The sequence below is a fragment of the Myotis daubentonii genome, chromosome 6 (genome assembly GCF_963259705.1).
Source record: "Myotis daubentonii chromosome 6, mMyoDau2.1, whole genome shotgun sequence".
NCBI classification, from domain to species: Eukaryota; Metazoa; Chordata; class Mammalia; order Chiroptera; family Vespertilionidae; genus Myotis; species Myotis daubentonii.
In genome coordinates, this window is record NC_081845.1 from 71495706 (window position 1) to 71519524 (window position 23819).

At 39.7% G+C, this 23819-nt stretch overlaps 1 protein-coding gene across 1 annotated transcript in view; it reads left to right on the plus strand.

Moving 5' to 3' along the window:
• Positions 1-23819, plus strand: part of EYS (eyes shut homolog) — a 1266634-nt gene that overhangs the window by 1229993 nt on the left and 12822 nt on the right. Inside the window, 3 exon segments of the mRNA XM_059702239.1 lie at positions 44-216; positions 13812-13824; positions 17119-17156. Of these exon segments, the coding sequence (XP_059558222.1) occupies positions 44-216; positions 13812-13824; positions 17119-17156 (224 nt within the window).

The window sequence follows — 23819 nt, forward strand, 5'->3', positions numbered from 1 at the left end:
TGTCTAGTGCTCAAATCGTGCTGTCTTCTTTCTCAACCTACAGCTGTGACTGCCCCACTGGGTGGAAAGGAGCCTTCTGCACGGAGACAGTTTCCACCTGTGACCCTGAACATGACCCTCCACGCCACTGTGGCAAAGGATCAACTTGTGTCTCGTTGCCTCGTGGGTACACCTGTTCCTGTCCCCTGGGGACCACTGGAGTCCACTGTGAGCAAGGTAAGACCAAATTTCAGCTCATGCTGTCCACAAATTTAACTAAGTCAGTTTCCTTTGGGAAAAGTAAAATGAAGTATATACGATAATAAAAGATTCTACTCTCTTTTCCCCCCAGATATGTGACATTATAGTTCACAGATAAGAGAGTCCTCACAGTTCAGTAGTACAAAAATAGGGCTTTGTTTTCAGAATTGTTGGAGTTTATTAACTCTAAGCCCCCTGTCTGTTTAGTCTAAACATTCTAGCTGTTTTATGCTAAGTGCAGTCCAGTCAAGTGCACTTGGGTTCGTAACTCAATTTCAGAACAAGGCTCCATCTTTGATCTTCTCCCTTCTGTACCTTCCACTGACACGAAACTCTCAGGAGTAGCAGGAGGAAGATGCGTCAGCTCTGGCTCAAAGGGAGAGAAGTTTGAGGGATGAAATGGCCCAAGTCCAGTGGGAACGATAAGGAGCTTTCAATGTTCAGATCTCATCAGCTTTACTGTTCTTCCTTATACCTATGATTGAGAATATCCTTAACACGGGGACGAGTTATGGCAGTGCCTTGGAGTGCTCCCCACAGTCTCCTGAGTGCTCCCCACATGGGCTTGGCTAGTGCTAAGCATACTTCTAGATCAGAGCTCTCCCCACTTTATTTCGTAGCTTGCATAAGACCTTAAGTGTTTCCTCCACGTCACAAGCACGCTCTGGGGTGGGAGGGGGTAAGTGGAACAGGGCAGGCTTGTTCCCTCCTTAATAGAGATGGGCCGCAGTCATCCCTCCACTGTCCTCCTTGCAGCCAAATAGCTCAGGCTCCTCTTCCTAGACTACCTACCACTCAGCCAACACTGGCAGAACAAGGAACATGGTTGTCTATTGCCTGTCAACCCCAAACTACAAGCAGGAATTCCAACTGCATTTCATTTCCTCCTGTAATTCCCTGACCCCTACCCCAGCTCCACACCCAGCTAACACTTGCTTACCCTTCAGGTTTTCACTCAGACCTTCCTTCTTTAGGGAAGCCTTCTCCTTCATAGAACTGAGAGCAATGACTATGCCTATTTTTGTGTATTGTTGTTGAATCTCTATCACCCATCCTATAGTATAGAATACAAACCCTATGATACATTTCAACTTAATAGTTCTAAAATAGTAAAAGTGGATAGGGGCAATTTTTAAGAAATGGTTTTTTATTTTAGTGAACAATAAAGTACTCCAAACTTTCCCTCTATAACTTCCATAGGAATAGCTACTAGAACCTGAAAGAGCCCATAGGACAAGTTAACATAAGGACTAGTGATAGTAACAGTAGGGGAGGCCAGATTTTTGAAGTTTAAAGGCACAGTAGATCATCAGCAAAAACTCTGTATTTTCTAGATGATCGCAGTCCCTCATAATAGCTATTCCTTTAGTAAATATAACATAGGAACCAGCAATGTAGAGGTAACATTTTATCAACAACAACCACACTTTTTTTTTTAAAATATATTTTATTGATTTTTTACAGAGAGGAAGGGAGAGAGATAGAGAGCTAGAAACATCGATGAAAGAGAAACATCGATCAGCTGCCTCCTGCACATCTCCTACTGGGGATGTGCCCGCAACTCAGGTACATGCCCTTGACCGGAATCGAACCTGGGACCTTTCAGTCCGCAGGCCTACGCTCTATCCACTGAGCCAAACCGGTTTCGGCAACAACAACAACACTTTAGTGGTCTAAGAAAGCATAATCACTAAAAGCCAAAAATCTTCAAAACCAAAATTTGTCTTTAAATAAGTTATCAAACATTAGGGTTGAAAAGAGCCTTAAAAACCACTTAATCCTAATTATTTTACCTTGAAAGAGGTTAAGATCAAAACTCTGACTGAGCAGGACTGAGGGAGGATTTAAGTCTTCACACCACCAACCCAGTGACTTTCACATTACCCCATGAAACCTCCAGCTTTTACATTTTGTGTGACGCCAGCTTTTATATTTTTACTATGGGCTCAGTGAATGAATTTGTGCACCTTGAAAGGAACTGTGGGCCACGAGGCTGCGGTGGGCACAGGGACAGGTCTCAGCCCATCCTCCATGCCCCCTCCTACCACGGCCCCCGGTCCCCTGTCTGCCCGCAGCCCCACCCCCGCTGCACCCACCCGCTGATGGTGCCAGCCCCACTCGCACCCGCTAACAGCGTGCAACTATTGGGGCCGGTGCCAGCAGCAGGTGCAAGTGGCAGCTGCTGCCCCGATCACCCCTCAGGAGCAGAGGGAGGTGGAGAAGCCCTCAGGGGCAATTGGGAATGGCAGCCACTGCTCACACCCACTGACGGTGCCAAGGGATCAGGGCCAGCAGCATGTGGGGCAGCAGCTCCGGTGCTGGCAGCAGGTGCAAGCAGGGCTGGAGAAGGGCGGGACCCTGGCACACGGGAGCAAAGAATTTTCAGTAACCACCAGAGGCTCGCCCCAATGACAGTGACTGGCACCCTGCCTTGGTCTGGCACCCCCGATCACCTGCTCCACCATCCTGCTGTGGCCGATGCCTGCCATGTTCTGTGCATGCCCCCTGGTGGTCAGCACAGGTCATAGTGACTGGTTGTTCAGTTGTTCGGTTGTTCCGCTGTTCGGGCTACTTGCAATATTAGCCTTTTATCATATAGGATTTCATAATCAAAATATAAAACCTAGCCACCACATGAAATAAGTGGAAATTTGTGCAATCTGTGGTATGCAGAATTGATTAATAAAATGTCCTTGTCCCCGTATTTTAAATTGTCTAAAGTATTTTAAAGTATGTGTATATGTCTGAGAAGAGAGTCGCTGGGGGAAGTTTTTTATACTAGCATTCTACTTTAAGTAGTAAAATATTATTTTATCTACCCCTTACTCTAAGATTGACTTGCCATTGGGAAAAAAAGTGATCCTTCAAGTCCCTTAAAACATTCACCTACACCAAAGGACTTGTATGCATGCATATAAGCATAACCAATGGACATAAGACACTGGGGGGTAGGAGAGGCCAGGGGATTGTCAAGGGCGGTGGGGGGGGGGGGAAGGAGACATATGTAATACTCTTTGTAATACTTTAAGCAATAAAAAAATAAAATTAAAAAAAATAAAATTAAAAATTAAATTAAATTAAAAAAAAAACATTCACCTACAGCATATTTTCTTTCACTGGGACCTCACCCCAAACTTCTTTGGAATTCCACGAGGTATGGTGCTGTGGTAATAAAATGTCAATAGACCACTTGAACCCAATGGCATAAAGGATCCTAGCCACCAAAAACGATTCAAAATATCTGAGCCTAGTTCCAGAAATACATGAATTCACAATTGTCACATTGTCCGACCCAGGAACTAGCTCAGATAAGTGTTTTTAAACACCCAGAAGCCCTAAACCAGCTTTAAAAATGAAACTGAAGATGAAGAATGCTTGTCAGCAAGCAGCAGCATCTGGGTTGGATATTTCACAAGGACTGTTGATCTTAAATTAAAAATAAATCATAATAGGTTAAGCAGGGGTAGAATATTTTGCAATCTAGCTTAGTCATTAAAACATTCAATTTAGGCAGAATTCTGGTTTACGATTATTTTCTGAAATAGAAAATATATCCCATTTCTTTTCTCACACACAAATTTTGCCCGTTTGCTCTTTTCTTCTGTGTTATTGCTCTTTCCTGCTAGAATTTATTAGTTCCAACTACACATATAACATTCCTGGGTCGTACAATCTCTCCTCTCCATTTATTTTTCCCCACATTATTGGTGAATTGCTTTTTTTCCTTGGAACAGTTTTATACTACTAAATTCTAGCTCTTGCGTATCGTTGACATTTAGCCAAATGAGATTCCATAATATGTGTGGTTTTAACTTTCAGCCTACCAAGTACTGAAAATGTTTCCATTTTTCTTACATTCTTTCCATCCATGGTGCAATTTTCCTTCCATTCATTTCTCATTCCTTAAGGTAAAGAAACCCATGCACATACTGGCATTTTGAATGAAACAGGCACATGTTTAAGCTACTTAGTCCCTTGATGTCAAGGGTACTTTATGGTTCAGTTACCAGTGGTTCTCAACCTTCCTAATACCGTGACCCTTTAATACAGTTCCTCATGTTGTGGTGACCCCCCAACCATAAAATTATTTTCGTTGCTACTTCATAACTGTAATTTTGCTACTATTATGAATCGTAATGTAAATATCTGATATGCTATATGTGTTTTCCGATGGTCGCAATCCACAGGTTGAGAACCGCTGAATTGCCCTAGTTTTCATTGCAATTAATTCAAGCTCATGGAGAAGTTCAATTCTTCAAGCCTTCCTGACACATGGGGTGCTCTCCTGCTAAGCCTTTGGTCTTCCTAATAATAGCAAAATGGGTCCATGGCACTATAAATGGAGCTTTCAAAAATCATTACCGTGTGCCTGTTTTCCTTTTGTTATTGTTGTTCATCCTCACCCAAGGATATTTTTTCCTTTGATTTTAGAAAGAGTGGAAGGAAGGGGGAGAGACAGAGAAACATTGAGGTGAGAGAGACACATTGATTGGTTGCCTCCTAAACTGCCCCAGCCAGGGCCAGGGATTGAGCCTGCAACCAAGGTATGTGCCCTTTAGCAGAATCAAACCTGAGACCCTTCAGTCCACAGGCTGATGCTCTAACTACTGAGCAAACCGGCTATAGCTTTTTATATATTTTTTAATTGTTTTCCAAGAGAGGAAGTAAGAGGGAGAGAGAGAGAGAAACATCAATGATGAGAGAGAATCATTGATCGGCTGCCTCCTGCATGACCCCCACCAGGGATCGAGCCCTAAACCCGGCCACGTGCCCCAACTGAGAATCAAACTGTGACCTCCTGGTTCACTGAGCTATACCGGCCAGGCTGTGTGATGGTTTTCAGGTGCATTTAGCCATGTGGGAATGCACCTGCTTTCTTTATAGAAAAATAAAAACAGCTTTAAGTCTTTGTTTCCCCACTTTCAATCCCATTGTGATGATTACCAGGAATCCTATATAATAAAATCCTAATATGCAAATTGACCAAACAACGGAATGACCAGTTGCTATGATGCACACTGACCACCAGGGGGCAGACACTCAGCGCAGGAGCTGCCCCCTGGTGGTTAGTGTGCTTCCACAGGGAGAGTACCACTCAGCCAGAAGCCAGGCTCATGGCTGGCGAGCACAGCAGCGGTGGCGGGAGCCTCTCCCGCCTCCATGGCAGTGCTAAGGACCCCTTGGGGGATGTCCGCCTGCCAGCTTAGGGAGCGGGCCTAAGCCGGCAGGTGTACATCCCCCAAGGGGTCCCGGACTGCAAGAGGGTGCAGACCGGGCTGAGAGACACCCCTCCCCCCCCCCACCACCACCCTGGATGTCGTGCACTGGGCCTCTAGTGTGATTATATGTGTACTAGATCCTCTATTCCTACAGTTTTATAATACTTTTTAAAAGTAAAAAATAAATGGGCACTAGTTATGGTTCCTAGAACACACATTTTAATTTCTTAGTCTTCTTTCTGTGCTTCTCAATACAACCTGCTAAACTATAAGTGAAACTCAGTGAGAAAGTGAATTATATGTAACAATGCTAAAGGTTATATAAACATTATGCTTTTTTAAAACATATTTTTATTGATTTCAGAGAGGATGGGAGAGGGAGGGAGGGAGGGAGGGAGGGATAGAAACAAATGATGAGAGTAAATCATTAATCAGCTGCCTCCTGCACGTCCACTATTGGGATCAAGCCCAAAACCCAGCATGTGCCCTGACTGGGAATCAAACCATGACCTCCTGGTTCATATGTCAACACTCAACCACTGAGCCACACCAGCAGGCAACATTATGGTTTTTGAGTATTGAAAGGAATAGATGTTGCTAGTGAGTCTTAGAAAAAAATATACACAACTGTCATTTCCTAACCTTGGATCTTGGGCAAGTAAACTTAACTTTCCTGAATATCAGACTTCTCACATGTGAAAAGCGGATATGTAAAGATCTCTGCAGTAGAGGAATTTGGGGCCAAAGTTCAGGGACAGTCCATTCTCCTTGCCAAGTCTTAAGTTAATGATTACTACTTTTTATAAGGTTGTGAGACAAAGGTTAAAAACTCCAAAGACAAACATCTACTCGAGGTTTTTCTTCAACAAAGTCCTTTTTATTTCCTTTTTAAGATAATATTAATAAACAAAAAGCACTCATGTTGGATTTTCAGCCCACTACTGCTAAAGTTTCCTCCCTTGAAATGTTTTACATGTTGTGCTATAAATACCTGGTTCCCCATCTTAGGAACCATAAAAAAAGGTTTGCTTACAATCAGTTTCTATGAACAGGACCTGTTTGCCTCTTTCCCTGAAGCAGGTCTGCCCACCTTCTTTAAATCTGAGATGATCGACAGCAATGAGATCCAACCACAAACTTTACCTTCTAATTTGGAGAACTGAGAGACACACTCGCTCTAGTTTGTAATAGAAATATTAAAAAGTGACAAGCGAACTTTCTCATGACCATAGAGGGAGATATAAAGATTGCAAAACATCTCATTATTCCATGCCCTTCTTTTGTTAAAATCTGCATAATTTATCTTAAGAAACCTAAAAGTGAACCTTCCTGTACCATGCTCTTCCAGTGACCAAGGAATATCACAGGCATCGGTTATGAAGCGGATGGTCTGAGAGGCAGGATTCTCTAAGTGCTAGCACACCTCATAAAGGTTGTAATGAGGAATCTAAAGAGGCCAGCCAAGTACCTAGCACACACCCTGTAAATATTAGCCATCCTACAGAGGAAAGAAAAAAGTGTCAGATTACACTCAAATGTAGGAAATGTTGACATAGATATTTTGATCATTTTCATTTTAAAAATATGGATTAGTTTCAAACAGATTCTTAAGTTAAAATACGTTAGAACTCCTATTTTTATTTTTTAAATAAATCTTTATTGTTGAAAGTATTACATATGTCCCTTTTTCCCCCATTGCCCTCTCCAATCTCCCCTTTCCCCTATTTTTGTTCATTAGTTTATGTTGTTCATTAGATTCCACGTATGAGTGAGATCATGTGATATTTATCTTTCTCTGACTGGCTTACTTCACTTACAGCAGTTCTCAACCTGTGGGTCGCGACCATTGGAAAACACATATAGCATACCAGATATTTACATTACGATTCATAACAGTAGCAAAATTACAGTTATGAAGTAGCAATGAAAATAATTTTATGGTTGGGGTCACCAAAACATGAGGAACTGTATTAAAGGGTCACGGTATTAGGAAGATTGAGAACCACTGGCTTAGCGTAATGCTCTCTAGTTCCATCCATGCTGTTGCAAATGGTAAAAATTCCTCCTTTTTTACAGCAGCATAGTATTCCATTGTGTAGAGGTATCACAGTTTTCTAATCCATTCATCAGCAGGTGGGCACTTAGGCTGTTTCCAAATCCTAGCTATTGTAAATTGTGCTGCTATGAACATAGGGGTGCATATATCCTTTCTGATTGGTGTTTCTGGTTTCTTGGGATATATTCCTAGAAGTGGGATCACTGGGTCAAATGGGAGTTCCATTTTTAGTTTTTTGCAGAAACTCCATACTGTTGCACAGAGGCTGCACCAGTCTGCACTCCCACCAGCAGTGTATGAGGGTTCCTTTTCTCCATATTCTCACTAACATTTGTCATTTGTTGATTTGTTCATGGTAGCCATTCTGACAGGTGTGAGGTGGTATCTCATTGTCGTTTTGATTTGCATCCCTCAGATGAGCATTGTTTCAAATGTCTCTTGGCCTTTTGTATGTCCATTTTGGAGAAATGTCTATTTAGGTCCTTTGTCCATTTTTTAATTGGATTGTTTGTCTTCCTTTTGCTAAATTGTATGAATTCCCTGTAAATTTTGGAAGTTAGCCCCTAATCGGATGTATCATTGGGATATAACATTGGCAAATATGTTCTCCCATACAGTGGGCTCTCTTGTTATTTTGTTGATGGTTTCTTTTGCTGTGCAGAAGCTCTTTATTTTGACATAGTCCCATTTTTTTATTTTTCCTTAGTTTCCATTGTCCTAGGAGATGTATCTGTAAAGATACTGCTATGAGAGATGTCTGAGATTTTGCTGCCAATGGCTTCTTCTAGGATTTTTATGGTTTCATGTCTTACATTTAGGTCTTTTATCCATTTTGAGTTTATTCTTGTGTATAGTGCAAGTTGGTGGTCTAGTTTCATTTTTTTGCACGTATCTGTCCAATTTTCCCAACATCATTTATTAAAGAGACGGTCTTGACTCCATTACTTGCTCTTGCCTCCTTTGTCAAATATTAATTGAGCATATTGTCTTGGATCGATTTCTGGGTTCTCTGTTGTGTTCCATTGGTCATATGCCTGTTCTTGTGCCAGTACCATGCTGTTTTGAGTACAGTGGCTTTGGAAAATAGCTTGATATCTGGTATTGTGATCCCTCCAACTTTGTTCTTCTTCCTCAAGATTTCTGTGGCTATTTGGGGTCTTGTATGATTCCATATAAATTTTTGGAATATTTAGAACTCCTGTTTTAAAAGACAATAATTTTTATTATATAAAATATGTTTAAAAGATGTAAAAACTTATTATGGAGTAGATATAAGCTTTTCAAAATTACCAAATAAACTTTTTTTTAAAAAAAAAAAACAATACTCATTCTGTGTAGAAATACAGCAGATGATTAAAATTTTTAAAGCAAAATGGGGAGATCCAAAGCACTGGATAATAAGGTCCCTTCTTTCAAAGAGCTAACGGCGTAGGTGCAGACCAGGCAAAAGTCTGTGAAAACTAAATAAAAGTATATAATTTAAATAACAGTTCAGGGAAAAGAGGAAGAAATATTCCAGGCTATTGTTAGACAAATGAATGACACAATACGTGCATTCCTTCTGGCTGGTGGGACCTGAAAAGTCATTAGAAAGCAATGAAATTAGGTTAGCTTTCAAAGATGGGTAAAATATGGGCAGACTCGTATGGGATGGTGAGGTAGCTTTCCTAAGATTGAGAACCACTTCAACAAACCTGAGGGAGAATGTAAGGGTGCACTAGCAAATGGGAGTAAACCTCTTCATCTGAAAAGGAAATTTATGCCAAGTAAGGACTGAATTATTAAAGTACCTTTGAGAAAAGAAGGTAAGAGACCAATGCAAGACACACTGGGTTAAAAATCACCAGCACTTGCTTACTGAGCTGGAGGTGTGCCTTTCATATAGATGGCACATTAAAACCTGGGTGGCACGCGTGCATAATCCCTGCAGTCTCCCAGACCTTCTGCAAATAAGCCTTTGAGACTCCTGAAACAGCCATGGGTCTCCCAACACGTGACCTGACTTTGTTACTTATGACACTTCCAAATAGCATCAGAGAGAGGTCACATTAAAAGGTATGTTTAAAAAGTAGCCAAGCCATAGCTAGTTTGGCTCAGTGGATAGAGCGTCAGCCTGCAGACTGAAGGGTCCCGGGTTCGATTCCGGTCAAGTGAATGTAAATACCTCAGTTGCAGGCTCCTCCCAGGCTCGGGCTCTGGTCGGGGCTCATGAAGGAGGCAACCAATTAATGTGCTTCTCTCATATCGATATTTCTCTCTGTCCCTCGCTTTTCCACTCTCTCTAAAAATCAATGGTAAAATATCCTCAGGTAAGGATTAAAAATAAATAAATAAATAATAATAAATATAAAAAGCAGCCAAGATGGTGATAGAAAGATAAAATATGCCATCTTCACAAGAAAATAAAAGAGAAAAGGTAAGAGAAGGAAATGGGTGGGAAAGGACAGAAGGGAAGGACAAGCAAGACAAAACAGGCTAGTCTAAAAGATGGCATTGCAACTGAGTGTAAAATTAGCTTTGAGTTTCCTGGAAATTGGAGAATACAACCAGTTGCAACTCATGTATTGCCTCATAAAAAAAGTATACCATTAAGGACAGATAACTGTATCCTGGTACTGAACTCTAATAAAGAATTGAACAAGCTCCAATTTTTTAATAAAATTAAACAGTATAATCTATACTATGTTTGATGACAATTTTCTAGAAGAGATGTTTTGTATATAGTCACTTCTCATATTGATACACAATAAAGGTTAAAGACATAAGACTAAGTAATAGTTCTGTAAAGATAATTATATCAAAGCTAAAAGAATAAAGTAGTTTCTAATGATTGGGCATGTTACTGGGGTAATATTTGGCTTGGGAAATAATTAACTAACATTTTCATTAGATTATTACTCTTGGATATCAATTGTTGTCAGCAAAGTTTTCGATATTCAAAGAAGCAAAGATTGAAAAATAAAAATGAAGGTCACTGTAGAAGTCCAGGTACCCTGGTTATCAATTGAAAGAATCACTATATGCTTTATTTTTCAGATTTATAGGTGACAAAGCTGATGTTTTATTATTCAAATTAAATAGTTTAACTTGGCATTTTTCTTTTCTTTTTTATAAAACGTTTCAAGGGTACACTCTTTTTTAAAAATAATTCTTTATTGTTGAAATAATTACATATGTCCCTTTCCCTTTTTTCCCCCCATTGACCCCTTCCAGCCTGCCGCCACACCCCCCTCCCCCCTGCCCCAGGCCTTCAGCATGGGTTATGCATATATGCATTTAAGGTCTTTGGTGGATTACCTCCCACCCACCCACCCTCCCCCAACTTCCCTCTTATATTCCCCACTCTGTTCCTGCTTCCATGTCTCTGGATCCACTCAGTTCATCAGTTGATTTTGTTACTTAGATTCCACATATGAGTGAGATCATGTGATACTTGTCTTTCTCTGACTGGCTTATTTCACTTAGCATGATACTCTCCAGGTCCCTCCATGCTGTCTCAAAGGGTAAGAGATTCTTCTTTTGTACTGCTGCATAGTATTCCATGGTGTAAATGTACCATAGTGTTTTTATCCACTCCTCTACTGATGGGCACTTGGGCTGTTTCCAGATCTTAGCTATTGTAAATTTCGCTGCTATGAGTTCAGGGGTGCATACATTCTTTCTGACAAGTGCTTTGGTTTCTTAAGAAATATTCCTAGAAGTGGGATCACTGGGTCAAATGGCAGATTGATATTTAATTTTTGGGGGAAACTCCATACTGCTTTTCATAATGGTTGCACCAGACTGCATTCCCACCAGCAGTGTATGAGGGTTCCCTTTTCTCCACATCCTCACCAGCACTTGTCACTTTTTGGTTTGTTGATGGTAGTCATTCTGAGAGGTATGAGATGGTACTGCATTGTCGTTTTGATTTGCATCTCTCAGATGATTTTTCATGTCTCTTGGCTTTCTGTATGTCCTCTTTGGAGAAGTGTCTACTTAGCTCGTTTGCTCCTTTTTCAATTGAATTGTTTATCTTCCTTTTGTTAAGCTGTATGAGTTCCTTATATATTTTGGATATTAACCCTTTATCAGATATATCATTGCCAAATATGCTTTCCCATAGAGTTGGTTCTCTTTTTGTTTTGTTGATGTTTCTTTTGCTGTGCAGAAGCTTTTTATTTTGATGTAGACCCATTTGTTAATTTTCTCCTTTGCCTTAGGAGATATATCTCATAGTAAACATATTGCTATGAGAGATGTCTGAGATTTTGCTGCCTATGGTTTCTTCTAGGATTTTTATGGTTTATGACTTAGATTTAAGTATTTTATCCATTTTGAGTTTATTCTTGTGTATGGTGTAAGTTGGTGGTCTAGTTTCATTTTTTTGCATGTATCCGTCCAATTTTCCCAGCACCATTTATTGAAGAGACTGCCTGGGCTCCATTGTATGCTCTTTCCTCCTTTGTCAAATATTAATTGAGCATGATGGCTTGAGTAGATTTCTGGGTTATCTGTTCTGTTCCATTGATTGATGTGCCTGTTCTTGTGCCAATACCAGGCTGTTTGATTACAGTGGCTTTGCAGTATAACTTGAAATCTGGTATTGTGATTCCTCCAACTTTGCTTTTTTTCCCCTCATGATTGCTGCAGCTATTCGGGGTCTCTTTTGATTCCATATAAATTTTTAGAATATTTGTTTTAGCTCTGTGAAATATGCCATTGGTATTTTAATAGGGATTGCATTGAATCTGTAGATTGACTTGTGTACTATGGACATTTTAATGATGTTGATTCTACCAACCCATGAACACGGTATATTTTTCCACTTGTTTGTATCTTTTTCTATCTCTTTTTTCAATGTCCTGTAGTTTTCCAAATAGAGATCTTTTGCCTCATTGGTTAAGTTTATTCCTAAGTATCTTAATTTTTTTTTGTTGCAATAGTAAATTGGATTGTTTAATTTCTTTCTGAAGATTCATTATTGCTGTATAAAAAAGCCATCGATTTGGGGTGTTAATTTTGTAACCTGCCAAATTCATTTACTAAATCTGGTAGTTTTTTTAGTGGAGTCCTAAAGGTTTTTTATGTACAATATCATGTCATCTGCGAATAATGAGGGTTTTACTTCCTCCTTTCCAATATGGATGCCTTTTATTTCTTCTTCTTATCTGATTGCTATGGCTAGAACTTCTAGTACTGTGTTGAATAAGAGTGGTGAAAGTGGGCATCCCTGTCTTGTTCCTGTTCTTAGGGGAAATAGTTTTTGTTTTTGCCCATTGAGTATGATGTTGGCTGTAGGTTTGTCATATTGGCCTTTATCATGTTGAGATAATGCTCCCTCTATTCCCACTTTGCTGAGAGTTTTTATCAAAAATGGGTGTTGGATTTTGTCAAATGCTTTTTCTGCTTCTATTGATATGATCATATGATTTTTGACTTTCAATTTGTTTATGTGATGTATCATGTTTATTGATTTGTGAATATTGTACCAGCCTTGCATCCCTAGACTAAATCCCACTAGGTCATGGTGTACGACCTTTTAAATATATTGCTGGATGCGTTTGCTAATATCTTATTGAGGATTTTAGCATCTTGTTTATCGGGGATATTGGCCTGTAATTCTCTTTCTTTGTAGTGTCTTTATCTTGTTTTAGAATTAGGACAATCCTGGCCTCATAAAAAAAAGATTGAAAGGGTTCCTTCCTCTTGACTTTTTTGAAATAGTTTGAAGATATAGGTGTTAGTTCTTCTTTGAATGTTTGGTAAAATTCCCTGTGAAGCCATCTGGACCTGAGCTTTTGTTTGCTGGGAGTTTTTTTATTACTGCTTCTATTTCATCAATTGTTATTCTCTTATTCAGGTTTTCTTATTCCTCTTGATTTAGTTTTGGGAGATTGTATTTTTCTAGGAATTTGTCCATTTCATCCACATTGTCCAGCACGTTGGCATATAGTTGTTCTTAGTATTTTCTTACAATCCTTTGTATTTCTGTGATGTCAGTGGTTACTTCTCCACTTTTGTTTCTGATTTTATTTATTTGGGTCCTCTCATTGTCTCTTGATGAGTCTGGCTAACAGTTTAACAATTTGTTTATCTTTTCAAAGAACCAGCTCTTAGTTTCATTGATTTTTTTGTATTGTTTTTTTTAGTCTCTTGTTACTTATTTCTGCTCTAATCTTTATTATTTCCTTCCTTCTACTTACTCTGGGGTTTTCTTGTTCTCTTTCTAGTTCTTTAAGTTGTAGGGTTAAATAGTTTATTACTGATTTTTCTTTTTTGAGGTATGCCTGTAGTGCTATGACCTTCCCTCTCAGGACTGCTTTTGCTGTGTCCCAGAGATTTGGGGTTGCTGTGTGTTCATTTTCATTTGTTTCCAGGAAGTTTTTTATTTCTTTCTTGATCTCGGTAACACATTCATTGTTTAATAACATGCTATTTAGCCTCCAGGTGTTTGAATGTTTTGGGGTGTTTTTACTGTATTAACTTGGCATTTTTCAAACACCCAAATTCTGCTCCAGAAAACATGCAGTAGAACACCTCTCCTTAGAAGATTTTGAAAGCAGGAATCACCAGATGTCTCTACCATAAAGCAATCAAGTGATTTTATAGAGTACTTAACTTTTAAGTACTAACGCCCCATCTTGAGATCTGCAGAGATTGTTTAGAACAGAATAGCCTCCCAAATAACTGAGTTAAACAATTAAAGACGAGTTGTTCAGCATTATCCATCTGGGCGCTAAAGAAAGCCTGACTAAAGGGATAATTTTTATTTTTTTCAATAGTTGACACTTAAGCATTCCTTCTGTTAACAATTAGCCAATAGGTTCAATTGCTTGTTCCCACCACTCCCAGTAGATTCTGATAATAATCCAGCAAAGAGAAAGGATGTTTATTTTCCATTTTTGCTCCAGTAATGAGGTGTGTGCTCAGTTAATCTAAAATTTGTCAAACAGCTTAGGTTGAAATGGAGAGGTAAAGTCTTAAGATTTCATATGACATTAGGAAGGTTGAGAACCACTGGTCTAGACTAATCATGTAAGGCTAGGTTATGATGCAGTGAGAAACAATCCCAAAATCTCAGTGTCTTAACAAACAAAAATGTGTTTCTTGCTCACACTATGCGTCATCAAGGAGGCTTTTCTCAAACTACTCAGGGACTCAGGTAGGTGGAGGCTTTTTGTGGAGTTTGTTTGTCTGTTTGTATGTCTGATGCTTCTACAATCACTGAGCCTAGGAAAGGTAATACAAAGCTTTACCCTGGTTCTGGCCCCTCAAAAGGGGCAGGAAAGTTCAATCCTATTATGTGCTGAAAAGGAGAGAAAATCTGAAATGTTAGGTGAGCAGCCTTCATGATTTCCACACCTCATCCCAATAACAAAGACCAGGAGAATTTCACACAAAAATATCTTACAATGGAAATAGCTGAGAGGTCTTTCTAATTCTTTAAGTTGCCTTTTAAACTTTTAATATGGATGGCAAAAAAAAAAAAAAAAGTAAAATCTGTCCTGGCTGGTGTACCTCAGTTGGTTAGGTGTTGTGCTGGCACCAAAGGTTGCCAGTTCAATTCCTGGTCAGGGCACATGCCTGCATTTCTGGCTCGATCCCCGTAGGGGGCGTGCTGCAGGAAGCTAATCGACATTTCACTCTCACATCAATGTTTCTCTCTCTCTCTCTGTCCCTTCCTCTCTCTGTAAAAATATTTTCTAAAATACAGTAAGTAAAGCCCTAGCTGGTTTGGCTCAGTGGATAGAGCATCGGCCTGTGAACTTTCAGGGTCCCGGATTCATTCCAGTCAAGGGCACATGCCCAGGTTGAGGGCTCAGTCCCCAGAAGGGGATGTGCAAAAGGCAGCTGATCAATGATTCTCTCTCATCATTATTGTTTCTTTTTTTTCTTTTTTGTATCCTCCTTCATTGCGAAATTCGTTGATTAAGTCTAGTAGTTTTATGGTGGAGTCTTTAGGGTTTTTTATATCAGTATCATGTCATCTGCACGTAATGAGAGTTTTACTTCCTCCTTTCCAATTTGGATGCCTTTTATTTCTTCTTCTTGATGATCACTGTAGCTAGGACTCCCAGTACTATATTGAATAAGAGTGGTGAAAGCAGGCATCCCTGTCTTGTTCCTGTTCTTAGGGGAAATAGTTTTAGTTTTTGCCCATTGAGTATGATGTTGGCTGTAGGTTTGTCATATTGACCTTTATCATGTTGAGATAATGCTCCCTCTATTCCCACTTTGCTGAGAGTTTTTATCAAAAACTAGAGGCCTGGTGCACAGATTCATGCATGAAAGGGGTCCCTCAGCCTGGCCTGCGTCCTCTTGCAATCTGGGACCCCTCAGGGGATGTAGCAGTGATGAAGCAGCAGACGGCCGGGGAGAGCCCCAGTCAGGGCTGGGCACAGCTCTGCTGCTGCTCATCCCGGCCTGCTGTGCTTGCTGCCGCCACCGCTTGGTAGCACTGCTGTGGCAGCGGGAGAGGCTCAGGCCAACCATGAGCCCAGCTTCTGGCTGACTGGCACTCCCACTGTGGGAGTGCACTGACCACCACGGGGCAGCTCCTGCATTGAGCGTCTGCCCCCTGGTGGTCAGTGAGCATCATAGCAACCGGTCATTCTGGTCGTTCGGTCATAAAGGTGGCTTAGGCTTTTATATACTAGTATATAAATGGATGTTGGATTTTGTTGAATGCTTTTTCTGGGTCTATTGATATGATCATGTGATTTTTGTCTTTCAATTTGTTTATGTGATGTATCACATTTATTGATTTGAAAATACTGTACCAGCCAAAACCGGTTTGGCTCAGTGGATAGAGCGTCGGCCTGTGGACTGAAGGGTCCCGGGTTCGATTCCGGTCAAGGGCATGTACCTGGGTTGCGGGCACATCCCCAGTGGGGGATGTGCGGGAGGCAGCTGATCGATGTTTCTCTCTCATCGATGTTTCTAACTCTCTATCTCTCTCCCTTCCTCTCTGTAAAAAATCAATAAAATATATTTTTAAAAAAAATATTGTACCAGCATTGATGTTTCTCTCTCTCTCCTTCTCCCTTCCTCTCTGAAATCAACAAAAATATTTTTTTAAAAATAAGTAAAATCCGACACTGTAAAACCTGAATGTTTAATGATCCCTTCCTGGGGACTATGTCTTTTGAATTTTCTGAGTCTCAACTATAAGATCCTTCACATAACCTTGGTGGATCATGACCATTACAGAGAGTCACTCAGGCAGGATCTGATGCCCAACCACACAGAGCACTTAAAGAGACTGGAAACAAAGTAAACTGGAATAGGGGTACACAGGCCCTGGAACCACACACTAAAAAATTACAGCCAACCAGTGGGTTTTGTTAGATTTCCATGCAAGTGCAGTCCCAAATTTTAACATTTCAGCAATATGAATTTTAAGAAGATCAAAGTGACCACATTCTACAAACTTGAAGTTGACTAAAGATACTGCTAAGGTTCATCAGCCTTGTCAGGAACTGCAGGTCAGAAGTGCCCTGCGTGGAAGGACACGGAAAGGTCCAAAGGACTGTCTGATGCGACGGAGGACATTAGACAGCTGAGAGATGACAAACAGCAGCAGACAAGAAAGACCCTTCCGGTCTTATCACTGATCCTCAGCGTCATCTTGGAAAAGCTAAAAGCAGCAAAGCAGCAAGGTGAAGGGGGAGAGCAAGCATTAGCACAAATCAAAAACAAAAATAAAACACCCTGTCCCCCTGATTTCATTTTCCAAACTCAATCTGAGCTATGAAGAAAGAATTGAATTAATTCAAATTGAATGGGATTTCATAATACCTGAGTGATAACATTTCATGTGACCTGAAAATGGTCAAAAAGCTAAGGAATTTGCCTGGGATATCCCCAGGGATGAGAATAAAAGATCCCACAGAGCATGTCTAAAGGGCAACCATAGGGGGAAAAGTCAAGCTACTTTCTGAGTGCCTCCTATCAAGTCCAGCTCTTTCAATAAATCTTTTCCAAGTCCTCACATCTTTCTCGCGATCTTTGATAATATGCCAACCTGTGCTCTTCCTAAAGCAATCTTTGCTCATGCTAAAAATGTCTTCCTCTGATGTCCCATATCACCTACTCTGAAGCGTTTTGAAGAGATCTACAGGGGTGGGGGGAAATAAACTTAACAGTTGTTCATATAGAAAATAATACAATAATTAATAAATAATAATACAAGAATGAAGTTTGTGTTTTGCATACTCATAACTGTAAACCCACTTTTGCCCATCCCTATATTTACTCAAAATATCGTTGTTTTAGAAATCTATGGTTCTTTTAGTCAGGTGGCGAACCATTGCAATCCAAGTGTTTAGACCTCACGAATCAGCCCATTCTGCTTTCTTTTCTTTTTTTCTTTTTAAACATGTTTCTATTGATTTTAGAGAGAAAGGAAGGGAGAAGGATAGAGAGAGAGAAATATTGATGAGAGAGACACATCAATTGGCTACCTCCCGCACACCGCCCCTCTCCCCACCACCACCAGAGATTGAGCCCGCAACCTGGGCATGTGCCCTGACCTGGAATTGAACCTGGAAACCTGTTGGGTCACAGGTCAATGCTCAACCACTGAACCACAGCAGCCACACCATTCTGCTTTTTCCTCAGATTGCATTGGCCTGGTTTCAGTCAATGCCATGTTGTGAAACAGTGGTAAATATTAAGTAATTTCTCTAGGAGTCCTTTTTATAACAAATAAGGTCATGAAAGTGAGGTCATGAGTGAAACTTATGTGGTTTGGAAGTTATGGGAATCATTAGCTATTATTCCTCTGAGAATTATCCCTTCTGAAACTGCTTCTCACGCTGACCAGCCCTGAAGCTATTGGCCAGAACCCAGTAAATGAGTTGTCCAAGAAAAGGGGTGTTGGTGTTTTTTCTTAATTAACCTATATTGATTAGCAAGTCTCCTAAAGATGATTCACTGTCAGAATGACTGTGAGTCACTGGAAAACCCGGACTTTTCCCAAATTCTATCTCAGAGTGAAGAATAGTGGAAATGTTCTGCAGTTAATTTAGGAATGATAAAGATGACTTACTGAACCAGAGTTCTTTCAAGCTCTCTGTGTAGCTTCTACCTGTGTCCACAGGCAGACCTACTCATATCTAAAAGGCATCAAAACTTTCAGTATTCTGCTTAAGCTGTAACAATTTAATGTACAAAATCATCATAATTCAGCAATAAAAGGTATTGACTAAGCATTGAAACAGTAGGTAAAATGTGCTAACATCAAACTTTCATGAAAATAAATTATTGAGTGGAAAAAGTATATTGTGGCCGAGCCGGTGTGGCTCAGTGGTTGAGTGTCTCGACCCATGCACCAAGAAGTCACGGGTTCAATTCCAGTTAAGTACATGCCTGAGTTTTGGCTTGATCCCCAGTAGGGGGTATGCAGAAGGCAGCTGATCGATGGTGATGTTTCTGTTTCATTTTGATGCTGGTGTTGATGCTAATATCTCTCCCTCTCCTTTCCATTCTCTCTAAAATCAATAAAAACATGTTTTTTAAGAAGTATATCATGCAAACTTTATAACATGGTTTCATTTATGTGAGTAAATCAGATACTACTAGATATGCACACACAGTCATTGTATATGCATTGAAAACTAAAGTCTGGCTATCTATTAACAGGGGTTCCTGGGAATTAAGAGAGAAGAAAGCACAATGAAATTTCACCTTTTAATCTTACACTCTTCTGTACTGTGTAAATGTCTTAAAATGAATATGTATTACTTTAGTAATTCCTACAAGAACAATTTCAAAAGGACACTCACTTTTTAAACCTGTATTTTTTTAAAATATATTTTATTGATTTTTTACAGAGAGGAAGGGAGAGAGATAGAGAGTTAGAAACATCAATGAGAGAGAAACATCGATCAGCTGCCTCCTGCACATCTCCTACTGGGGATATGCCCGCAACCCAGGTACATGCCCTTGACCGGAATCGAACCTGGGACCTTTCAGTCCGCAGGCCGACGCTCTATCCACTGAGCCAAACCGGTTTCGGCATAAACCTGTATTTTTTTAATTAAATGTTATTGGAGTGACTTTGGTCAACATGAGCATACAGGTGGATTACTAAGTTATAGGCCCATGTGCCTACCACCCAAAGTCAAGTCTTTTCCTGTCACCTCATATTAGGACCCCTTCCTCCTCCCTCCCCTCCCTCCCTCTGACATCCACCACATTGCTGTCTGTGTTCATAAGTTTGTTTTATATTCCACATATGAGTGAAATCATATAGTTCTTAGCTTTTTCTGTCTGACTTATTTCACTTCACATAATGTTCTCAAGGTGCATCCATGTTGTAAATGACACTGTGTCATCCTTTCTTATGGCCGTGTAGTATTCCAGTGTGTATATGTACCACATCTTCTTCATCCAGTCCTCTATCACAGGGCACTTTGGCTGTTTCCAAGTCTTGGCCACCGTGAATAATGCTGCAATAAACATAGGGGTGCATATATCTTTGCATATAAATGATTTGGAGTTTTTCGGGTGTATACCCAGGAGTGGGGTTGTTGGGTCATGTGGTAGCTCTATTTTTAATTTTTTGAGGAATCACCAGACTGCTCTCCATAGTGGTTGTACCAGTCTACATCCCCACCAGCAATGAATGAGGGTTTCCTTTTTTCCACAACCATTCCAACACTTATTGTTGCTTGTCTTGTTGATAATGGCCACTCTAACTGGTCTAAGATGGTATCTTACTGTAGTTTTAATTTGCATTTCCCTAATTGCCAGTGAGGTTGAACATCTTTTCATATATCTATTAGCTGTTTATATGTCTTCTTGGAAGAGGTTCTCTGCCCACTTTTTGATTGGCTTGTTTATTTGTTTGATGTTGAGTTTTATCAATTCTTAATATATTTTGGAAATTAAACCTTTGCCAGAGCTACTGTTTGCAAATATCATTTCCCATCTGGTTGGCTGACTGTTTGTTTTGTTGTCCATTTCTTTTGCTGTGAAGAAGCTCTTTAGTTTGATATAGTCCCATTCATTTATTTTTGCCTTTACCTCCCTTGCCTTTAGGGTCAAGTCCATGAAATGTTCTCTATCACCCAGGTTCATAAGTTTGGTACCTATATTTTTTTTCTATGTGATTTATAGTTTTGCATCATAGGTTTAGGTCTTTGATCCATTTTGAATTAATTTTTGTACATGGGGACAAACTGAAATCCAGTTTCATTTGTTTGCATGTGGCTTTCCAGTTTTCTCAGCACCATTTATTAAAGAGACTATCTTTACTCCAATATGCATTTCTGGCTCCTTTGTTGAAAATTATCTGTCCATTTACGTGTGGTCACTTTCACCACTCTTGTTTGACATAGTACTGGAAGTGCTAGCCATAGTGATCAGACAAGAAGAAATATAAGGCATCCAAATTGGAAAAGAAGAAGTAAAATTGTCCTTTTTCTCGGATGACATGATACTGTACTTAGAAAACCCTAAACACTCCATTAAAAAACTACTAGACTTAATAAATAAATTCGGCAATGTAGCAGGATACAAAATTAACACCCAGAAATCTATGACTTTTTATACACCAATAATGAACTCATAGAAAGAGAAACTTTTAAAAAAAAATCCCATTTACCATTACAACACAAAAAATAAGGTACCTAGGAATAAATTTAACCAAGGAGGTAAAGGACCTGTACTCAGAAAATTACAGGACGCTGTAGAAAGAGATAGAGGAAGACATAAACAAATGGAAGAATATACCATGTTCATGGATTGGTAGAATCAATATCATTAAAATATCCATACTACCCAAAGCAATCTATAGATTCAATGCAATGCCCATTAAAATACCAACGGCAAACTTCAAAGATCTAGAACAAACTCTCCAAAAATTCATCTGGAATAAAAAAGAGCCCAAATAGCTGCAGCAGCCTTGAGAAAGAACAAAGTTGGAGGGATCACAATGCCAGGTATCAAGCTACATTACAAAGCCACTGTTCTCAAAACTTCCTGGTACTGGCACAAGAACAGATATATAGATCAATGAAACAGAACAGAGAATCCAGAAATTGACCCAAGCCATTATGCTCAATTAATATTTGACAAAGGAGGCAAGAGTATACAATGGAGTCAAGACAGTCTTTTAAATAAATGGTATTGGGAAAATTGGACGAATATGTGCAAAAAGAAATGAAACTAGACCACCAACTTACACCATAAACAAAAATAAACTCAAAATGGATAAAGGACTTAAATGTAAGATGGGAAACCATAAAAATCTTAGAAGAAGCCATCAACAGCAAAATATCAGACATTTGTCGTAGCAATGTCTTTACCGATACAGCTCCTAGGGCATTGGAAACTAAGGAGAAAATAAACAAATGGGACTACATCAAAATAAAAAGCTTCTGCACAGCAAAAGAAACCATCAACAAACCAACAAGAAAGCCCACTGCATGGGAGAATATATTTGACAATGTTATCTCCGATAAGGGTTTAATCTCCAAAATTTATAGGGAACTCATACAACTTAACAAAAGGAAGATAAACAATCCAATCAGAAAATGGGCAAAGGGCCTAAATAGACATCTTTCCAAAGAGGACATACAGAAGGCCAAGAGACATATGAAAACATGCTCAAAGTCACTAATCATCGGAGAGATGCAAATCAAAACAACAATGAGATACCATCTCACACTTGTCAGAATGGCTATCATCAACAAATCCACAAATGACAAGTACTGGTGAGGATGTGGAGAAAAAGGAACCCTCTTGCACTATGGTGGGAATGCAGATGGGTGCAGCCACTGTGGAGAACAGTATGGCGTTTCCTCAAAAAATTAAAAATGGAACTTCCATTTGACCCAGTAATCCCACTTCTAGGAAGATATCCCAAGAAACCAGAAACACCAATCAGAAAGGACATATGCACCCCTATGTTCATAGCAGCACAATTTACAATAGCTAAGATTTGGAAACAGCCTAAGTGCCCATCAGCAGATGAATGGATTAGAAAACTGTGATACCTCTACACAATGGAATACTATGCTGCTGTAAAAAAGAAGGAATTTTTACCATTTGCAACAGCATGGATGGAACTGGAGAGCATTATGCTAAGCGAAATAAGCCAGTCAGAGAAAGATAAATATCACAAGATCTCACTCATTTGTGGAATATAATGAACAACATAAACTGATGAACATAAACAGAAGCAAAGTCATAGAAGCATCGATTAGACTGTCCAACCTATGAGGGAAGGGGTAAGAGATCAACCAAAGGACTTGTATGCATGCATATGAGCATAACCAATGGACACAGACAGGAGTGGGGGTGAGGGCATGTGCTGGGGGTTGGGGTGGCCAGGGACAGGTCAGTCGGGGGGAAAAGGAGACTTATGTAATATATTAAACAATAAAGAACTTAAATTTTAAAAGACATTGGGTTTTTATGGGGCTTGCATTAAATCTGTATATTGCTTTGGGTAAAATGGCCATTTTAACTATGTTTATTCTTCCAATCCATGAACACAGGATATTTTCCATTTTGTTGTGTCTTTTTCAATCTCTTTTAATAATGTTTTATAATTTTCAGCATATAGGTCTTTCACATTCTTTGTTAAGTTTATTCCTAGGTATTTTATTCTTTTGATTGAGATTGCAAAAGGAATTGTTTTCTCCATTTCTTTTTCTGAAGTTTTGTTGTTGGTAAACAGGAAGGCAATGGATTTTTACACATCGATTTTATATCCTGTAACTTGACTGTACAGTGGGGCCTTGACTTACGATTGTCCCAACTAACGAGTTTTTCGAGATACAAGCCGTCTCTCAGCCGATTTTTTGCTTTGAGTTGCGAGCTAAAATTCGGGTTATGAGCCAGCTTCGGATACCCCACCGCTAGTTGACACAGCGAACGTCACAGTGAACGCCACAACATCAGCCCAGCATCACGTGTCTCACTCGTTCACTTTTGATTTGACATATGAGTAATTTGAGTTACGAGCTCCATCATGGAACGAATAAAACTCGTAAGTCAAGGACCCACTGTATTTGATTATTGTTTCCAGTTTTTTGAGGTAGAGTCTTTAGGGTTTTCTATATATAGCATCATGTCGTCTGCAAAAAGTGACAGTTTGACTTCTTCCTATTTGGATGCCTTTTTTTCCTTCTCTTGCCTTATTGTTCTGGCTAGAACTTCCAGTACTGTGTTGAATAAGAGTGGTGAGAGTGGACATCCTTGTCTTGTTCCTGATCTTAGGGGAAAAGCTTTCAGTTTTTCACCATTGAGTATGACATTAGCTGAGGGTTTATCATTTATGGCCTTTATTATGTTGAGATACTTTCCTTCTC